At 44.2% G+C, this 7,841-nt stretch overlaps 1 protein-coding gene across 6 annotated transcripts in view; it reads right to left on the reverse strand.

Annotated features, from left to right (window-relative positions):
* Positions 1-713: 713 nt before the first annotated feature.
* The window catches only part of Eps8 (epidermal growth factor receptor pathway substrate 8), a 173,621-nt gene continuing 166,493 nt past the window's right edge, over positions 714-7,841 (reverse strand). For all 6 annotated transcript variants that reach the window (XM_021164455.2, XM_029478488.1, XM_029478486.1 and 3 more), the window contains 3 exons: positions 6,503-6,683; positions 5,228-5,357; positions 714-2,154 (listed from right to left, as the gene is read on the reverse strand). In XM_021164455.2, the coding sequence (XP_021020114.1) occupies positions 2,041-2,154; positions 5,228-5,357; positions 6,503-6,683 (425 nt within the window). In that variant the 3' untranslated portion in view covers positions 714-2,040. The remainder of the gene's footprint in view (positions 2,155-5,227; positions 5,358-6,502; positions 6,684-7,841) is intronic.

A 7,841-nucleotide genomic window follows, 5' to 3' on the forward strand; every position in this document is an offset into this window, starting at 1 on the left:
ACAGGACTCTGCCCCAGACAGACACCTGGACATCAGCTCTGACAGGACTCTGCCCCAGACAGACACCTGGACATCAGCTCTGACAGGACTCTGCCTCAGTCTTCTAAATGCCACCACTTCTAAGTACCTTGTATTCCCAAGTTCACTGAGTCCTGTGATTATTGCATCTCTGATACATTTCCTTCGTATAACACACAGATATAAATCATGCCCCCGTTGTATCATAACATATAGATATAATTTATGCCAATTCTTTCTCTGTTGGATATGCTAATTTTCAACCAGGTAATCATAATATTTGAATTTTATTTTGCCTTTCAGAGCCTTCCTCTTTGTTCTTTTAATGAAGGGCTTACGGAATATAAGACATCCAAACTAGTTCTTTCTCATCTCACATCTGCTAAGGATGATGGGGAGACAGGAATGGAAAACAAGGCTGCCATGCCCTTCATCGTCTGGAAACTTGGCCCTGAGAAGTTGCTCGCAGTTATCAATAGCAAATGCAGTCTGTGTTGGTTGTAACCTTTTTTATCAACTCTGAACTGATGGTAGGAGGCAGGGATGAGAAACCAAGGGAGACAGAAAGCAGGGGAACACGGGACAATATCCTAGGCCACTCTTTGCACACACACACCCTGGAGCCTCCTTTCGAAGGGGACTTTTCTCATTCTGTTCGACTCAAATGCTCAGTCTACCAAGCAAACATTCTGGTGTTGATGAGATAGAAGCTATTTATTAATATACAGCAAATACTGTTTATTGCAGACTCTCTCCAGCTGACTTGTGTGAAAAAGGCACTATGAAAAATTAATGAATCTAGATAATCTCTCTAAATGGACTTATGTTAAAATATACAACATTCTTACATAACATCTTTTTTTATATATGTGAAATAACATTACGTTTCATGACAAAACCTGTGTTTCCAAAAATAACATTTGTTGAAGGTTAGCTATGTGTCTTCTCTCTATCTAGACTCTTTCATGGGGTTAAAGTACATGTAAATTAAGTGTCCCTGTTACACAGATAAAACACATAAGATGGCCTGATATCCTTTGACTACTTATTTATATCAATATTTATAACTGAGGCCTTCATTAAGCAAAATACTGTAATAAACACCGACACGGGCTACTTTGATTGATTGTGAGTGCATATGCCTTACTCTTGACTCGTGCTTTCTCATGTTTAATTACATTTTACACAATAAGCAGAATAGAAACTAAATCAAAGCATAATCTATGCAAGATTTCGCAATCAACAGAGCTGAGAGTAACAGTTTCTTGGGGTCATATTATATAGTCTATTCATACATTCAAGGTCTGGCTACCTTGTACAGTTCATTCAAATGTGATTTTTAAAACTGTTGGCATTAAGAACTTTAAATAAAGCTAAATACACTCTCATTGGGCATGTCAGACCTCAAGTAAGCAGAGGGTAGTCTAACTGAGCCTCCTCCCTGGACAACAGGTATCCCAGTCACTGAAAGCTGAGTCTTTCATTTTTTCATCAATGGTTGTGCTTTTCCTTGTTGCAATGAATAAATCTGCCATTGTCAAATATCCCCACTTAGATCATCGAACAAGGCTGCGATAATTAATGTGGCAAAGGATAGTACATCTTAGGAAAGTGGAAAAAAAAATTTGCCAAGCTCAGAACAGTCCAGAACGTCTGTTTTTTTAAAATTACATTTTCTTTTAGAAGTTTGTAAATTACATTTGTTATTTATTTATGTGTGGTGGTCAGAGGACAACTTGCAGAAGCCAGCTCTCTCCTTCCACCATGTAGACCCAGGGACTCGAACTTGGGTCATTGGGCTCGGCAGCAAGCACCTTTACTTGCCGAGCCATCTCACCTGCCCACTTCTCAGTTTTAATCAAACTAATGTGCACAGAAGCAGCGGGTCCTCTGCTTACTCAGGCATATACTGTTTCCTTCTATGGCGATAAATTACATATACCAAGACGACAGCTTTGACATTCCCTTCAAGGCTTCCACCACTGTTCAACAACCATGCCAAGAATAAGGAAGTTCATGGACTCAGTGGCTGCTCCCTTCATCGAAAGACTCTACTCCCGAGTCGCTCGCAGCGGCGCTGATCTTCTCCTGCCGTCTCCGCATGATCTCTTGTAACTCGGAGCTTCCATTACTGTCCTGAAGAATAAACATGGCGCAGACAACAGAGTCACTGGCTTGTGTGTACTGGTTGTACTGGCTGTACAGTTACCGAAGGGCTCCGGAGTAGTCCACAGTGCCCCTCAACCCCCACACTATTTCTTCAAGAAAGCAGGAGCTGTCAGTGAGTGCTGTCTCTACCTGCCCATGAAGTTTCTAGTCTGCAGTACCATATCAGATGAATAACTCTCTGAACATAGGCTCCTCACAGTCACTGACTGAGCCTTTCGGTTTAACATAAGGACAGATCAGCAATGCACGCAGAATGTTCTAGCCTTGCCGATACAAAGAGGGTGTATCTACATGGAATCAGTTATCAAAGAACCCTTTGCATACATATATGTGCACATGTGTGTTCAGTTACACACGTGTAAGTGCTCACATGCATGTGGAGGTCAGAGGTCAATGTTACTGTCTTCCCTATCACCTTTCACATGATTATTATTTTATTTTATTTCCTTTTTGTTTGAGACAGGGTTTCACTATGTGACTCTGGCTTGCCTCGGACTGTCTACCTGAACAAGGCTGCCCTGAAACTCATAGAGACCCCTCTGCCTCTACCTTTTCACTAAGACTAAAGGGGTGCACGACCACACTCGGCTCCACCTTAGTTTTTGAGACAGAAGCTCAGACTAAACCTAAGGCTAGCCAGGACAACCCAGGAATCATCTTGTCTCCACCCTGTCCCCCAGGGCTTATGCAGTTGTGCCTACTTCTCAGATCTGCGATCGGGATCTGAACTTGGCTCTTCATCATTATTAAACCATGCCCTATCACCCCAGCCATCTTTTCACACCTTCTGAGAAGTGTCAGTCAGTCAAGGCACTCCTCTCCACTTAAGAGATTTTTAAAGGCTGTCCCTTCGGACAACTCTGGCCACGCCAGCGTACCCACTTTCAGCTCTTTCAACAATCCCTGGCTACCCTCTCCTAGTCTCTCTGCCCACTAAAGGTTCTGGGATCAAACTGGGGTGCTGAGAACTAAGTAAGGAACTGGACTCAAGGTCAAGAAGCACAGGGCACAGGGAAACCTGACATCAGGTTTTTGCCTCAGTCAATTCCCAGAGGAATCAGAAGCAGGAAGCAGGAGGGATGGGCAAAGGGAAGAACAGGATGTCCTGGACGAAAGACACTTAGGGGTATCGAATTTTCTAACACACCCTTGAGAAGTAATTTGTCTATTCTTAACAAGATTAGAAGGTATGATGGTAATAAAACTACTTTAGGGAAGACATAATTCTTATCCATCCTGTACATATGAAAAGCAGTCATCAAACTGGAACATAAAACCTTCCAGATCAATGTTGTTGGGAAGAGTTCTCAGGGTAATGGGATTTCTCTCGATGGAGGACGGTTACAGGATTATACACACAAAGCTATTTCATCCCGAGTTATTTAACTGTTCAATTTACATAATATACCTGCTAGGGATAATGAGCTACCTCCCAGCTTCATGTTGAATCCTATATCCTTTTATTTGAGGCCAACTATAATTTTCACAAAACCATTAACTCTTACAGAATAACTTGAAGGCCTCCAGCCAAACAGAGGCCCATCTACTCTCCAGCTGCTATGCAGACAAGTGTGACTAAATCATTCCTCTTGCAATTGTACAATTTTTTTCTTTAAGATTTGATTTAGGGGCTGGAGAGATGGCTCAGTGGTTAAGAGCACTAACTGTTCTTCTTGAGTTCAATTCCCAGCAACCACATGGTGGCTCACAGCCATCTGTAACAGGATCTGATGCCCTCTTCTGATGTGTGTCTGAAGACAGCTGCAGTGTACTCATATAAGTAAAAATAAATAACTCTTTAAAAAAAAAAGAAAAAGAAAAAATATTTTATTTATGTGTCTATGTGTTTGTGAAAGAACATATCTGTGTAAGAGTGTGTGAGTGTGTGAGTGTGTGTATGTGTGTGTGTGTGTTTTATATATGTTCACTCACAGGTCTGCCTGTGCATTTTCAGAGCCCAGAAGAGGTTTCAGATTCCCAGAGCTGTAGTGAAGCATTTGTGGAATGCTTAGGTGGTTAAATAGATGCAGGGACTGGAGGCTCTAGCCCTCATTAGCGTCTACTCTTAGTCGCTAAGCTGTCTCCCTAGCCCTCAGCTGTACATTCCCAGTGACCTTCTGTAACACTCCTGATGATTCTGTGGGTGGATTACTCGCCTTGGGAAATGCATCCAGGACTTTGGTTTGTCAGAGAAAGGATCGCAGGAGTCCAGACAGTCCTTGAACTCATTGTATAGCTGAGGCTGGCCTTGAACTCAACTTTCTGCCTCCACCTCTTGAGTGCTGGATTACAGATTTGCCCCTGCCATGCCCAGCCACAGTTTTACATAGTTGTACATGTATGTGGGTACATGAACATAGTTGCCCCGATATGTATATCATATATGTGTGTGTGTGTGTGTGTGTGTGTGTGTGTGTGTGTATCCTGATATAGTGCCCAACTCCTGAAGCTGGAGTTACAGGTGGATATGTGTGAGTAAGCTTCTCTGTAAAAGCAGGGCATGTTCTTAACAGGTGGGCCATCTCTCCAGGCACCCCACACCTAGGGTTTTATTTATTTATTGCACTGACATTTCCAAAAGAACGAAAGAAAGAAAGAAAGAAAGAAAGAAAGAAAGAAAGAAAGAAAGAAAGAAAGAAAGAAAGAAAGAAAGNAAGGAAGGAAGGAAGGAAGGAAGGAAGGAAGGAAGGAAGGAAGGAAGGAAGGAAGGAAGAAATATAGGCCTGGCCTCTCGTACTGTTCCTCACTCAGGTATGGGTTTATTCTATTAGCAAAACTGAAGTTCTTATAGCAGCCCATGCAATAAACTAAGAGCACCGTGCTTTTGTTCAATGCTCATCTAGCTGCCCTTGAAAGAGAACCTTTTTGAACACAGTTACTGATGGTATTTAGTGGCAGAGTAGGAAAAACTGAGCCAAGCTTTTAATTCATCTCTTCAGCGAGGGGAAACTGGCCACTATCGACATGGTCATTGGTTCCAGAGCTGCCAGTGGCAGTCCTCGCTCTCTCTCTCTGAGCAGCTCCATTCCACAAGTCTTACCTCCAAGGCAGCTTTCTGAACAGTGATTTGGTTAAAGACTCTGGCACCTTCAGGGCAGACAGACCTCAGTTCATCTTTGTTGAGAGAAAAGAGTTGCGCTCCGTTCAACACCCCGAGGCTATTGACAGTCCTACAATCGGAGCACAAGGAAATAAATTATTGTGAGGGTCGGAAATCAGCAAGAGAGAAGCTGACTCTCTCTGTCTCTCCTTCTTCAAGCTTTCACTTGGTCTGCCTAGCTTTAATGACTAAACTATCTTTCCAGTTCTGTCTGTCTATCATCTATCTATCTATCTATCTATCTATCTATCTATCTATCTATCTATCATCTATCTATCTAGTTATCTATCTATCACCTATCTAGTTATCTACCTGTTTTTTGAATACTCATTTTATTTCATTTCTGAGACAGGGTCTCATGTAGCCCAGGCTGGTTTAGAACTCTCTATGTAGCTCAGGTTGACTTTGAACTGCAGGCCCTCCCCACTATCCCTGCCCCACCCCCACCCCCCAAGGACTGGGATTACAGGTACAGGCCAGTATTGTGTATTCCATATCCTTAAATAGCACGGTGGTGCTGAGACAAAGGGATACCAAGGGATGGCTATGGCCATGACCCTGAGGCTCCTTTCACACAGAATGACCAGTGAGCATCTTAAAGGATGCAGTTGGGCTTCTAATTATCTATCACTCTCCTCAGGCTTATGTTTCTTACCCCAAACACAGCAACAGACAGTTTTCGAGGAACATGGTGACTAACAACTGCACTTCATTGGCAGTTATGTTACACTCACAAGTGAGTGAGTTTCTATATTAAGATTACTCCAACATGAATTATTCATGGATGGTTCTGAGTATACACAAAACATCTACAGACTTTTAGATCAGAGATACTAGAGCAGAAAAGATCCCTCAGATTTACAGCCTTGAGACATGCTATCCATCCGCAAGAAGACTTATGTTGCGTGCCCTACAAGACATGGTCTAGCTGAAACCATCGTCCTCTTCCCTGCATAACTGATCATATAGAATAAAATGCAAGTAGTCCTCACAGCTGATAACAACTGTCCAAGAGACTGGTAAGGGATCCACACCAAGAACTAGAAATTTGTCACTCTCTTCTCCCAATTCTATCTTCCTCTTCTTTGCTTTTGAAGCGTTAGCCACCATTTCCTCATTACGGGACAAAGCACGGGCTCCGACAACTTATCAGAATCATGAGTGGCACATAAGTGACCCAGCTGAGAAGACAGCCAGTCCACACCGGACACTCACACGGGGTTGAATCCCTTCGACTGCAGCCATGTCTTGACTTCTTCCGGTGAGGAGTCATAAGTGATATTGATCACTGGAACGTTCTGCCGTGGCACGTGGAACTTCCTCTGCGCGGCACTGCGCCCGATGGTCAACCTCTGGAAGAGTTCATCCTGAACCTCTTCCATCTGGGACTTCCTTCCTGGACACGGAGAGGGAGCGGTCATGGTCAGACATCTCTGATATGATGTCCCCATCCAGAACCCCAGCCCTAATCAGCCTCGGAGTCTTGTGAAGCCTGGGGCCCAGGGTTACAGAGTTCTTGCTATCTCCTCTCACTTGTACCTCAACATGGTATAAACTGCATGAAAAACTGCTAAAGCATCTTCCGGGCCCTTCTCTTGGCTCAGTCGTCTCCACAGGCTGGGCCTGCACCTGTTCTACTGTACACGAGAGAGCAGCTGAGCGCCTTGTGCTTGGTTTACAGTTAGGATCCCCACTAGGCTGCCTGCGGTCCTGAGTATCTTCTATCCTGCTTTAAACCAGTAAGATCTCATCCAGGGACTTATCTAGAAGTCCTTCTGGTGGTCGCAGCCGGGGGTGGCCAAGGGAGGAAGCTGCTGTCATCATTCAGTAGGCAGACATCCAGGACACAAACACTCCATAATCCCCATGCCAGCCTCCCCTAAGAGTCTGGCCTTGGATGTCCGAGTGCCTAGGTCATGACCACATATAATCTCCCTCCTTAGATGACGCTTTCATATCCAAGGCTTGCTCGACAGACCTCCAACCTATTTTTGATCCTCACTCTGATGATCTCGCTTCCTAACTTAGGAATAAAATTAAGGAGGTCAAAGAAGCCCCAGAAACTGCACAGTGAATCCATGGCAGAGTGGTCTGCACCAAGGAACCCCGACTCAAAAGTAAGTAAATAAGTAATGATCTCCAAAATGTTCCTCAAAGGCATTCTGTCACACCTCGGCACCTCCTCAGTGCTCCGAGCTCATCAAGGTTCCTGGTTTTCTTTTCACGTTTCTTCACTCTCTAATGGCAACTTCATCTTTCCATTTACCTCAGAACCAGCCAGTGGTGTAGCCCTTCAATCTATAATGGACAGACCCGACTAGCAAATCCCTTGAATCCCCCACTTCGAGATGTATCGCCAATCCTGCCACTTCTTTCTCTCGCTTGCCTCCAGCTTGGTCAGAGGCAGCAACCTACCACAGGTCTCTGCTTCCTCTCTCCATCACCCCACCTGTTGTGGACCAGCACTCGGGAGGCAGAGGCAGGTGGATTTCTGAGTTCGAGGCCAGCCTGGTCTACAAAGTGAGTTCCAGGACAGCCAGGGCTACACAGAGAA

This window comes from Mus caroli, chromosome 6 (genome assembly GCF_900094665.2).
Source record: "Mus caroli chromosome 6, CAROLI_EIJ_v1.1, whole genome shotgun sequence".
In the NCBI taxonomy this organism is placed as follows: Eukaryota; Metazoa; Chordata; class Mammalia; order Rodentia; family Muridae; genus Mus; species Mus caroli.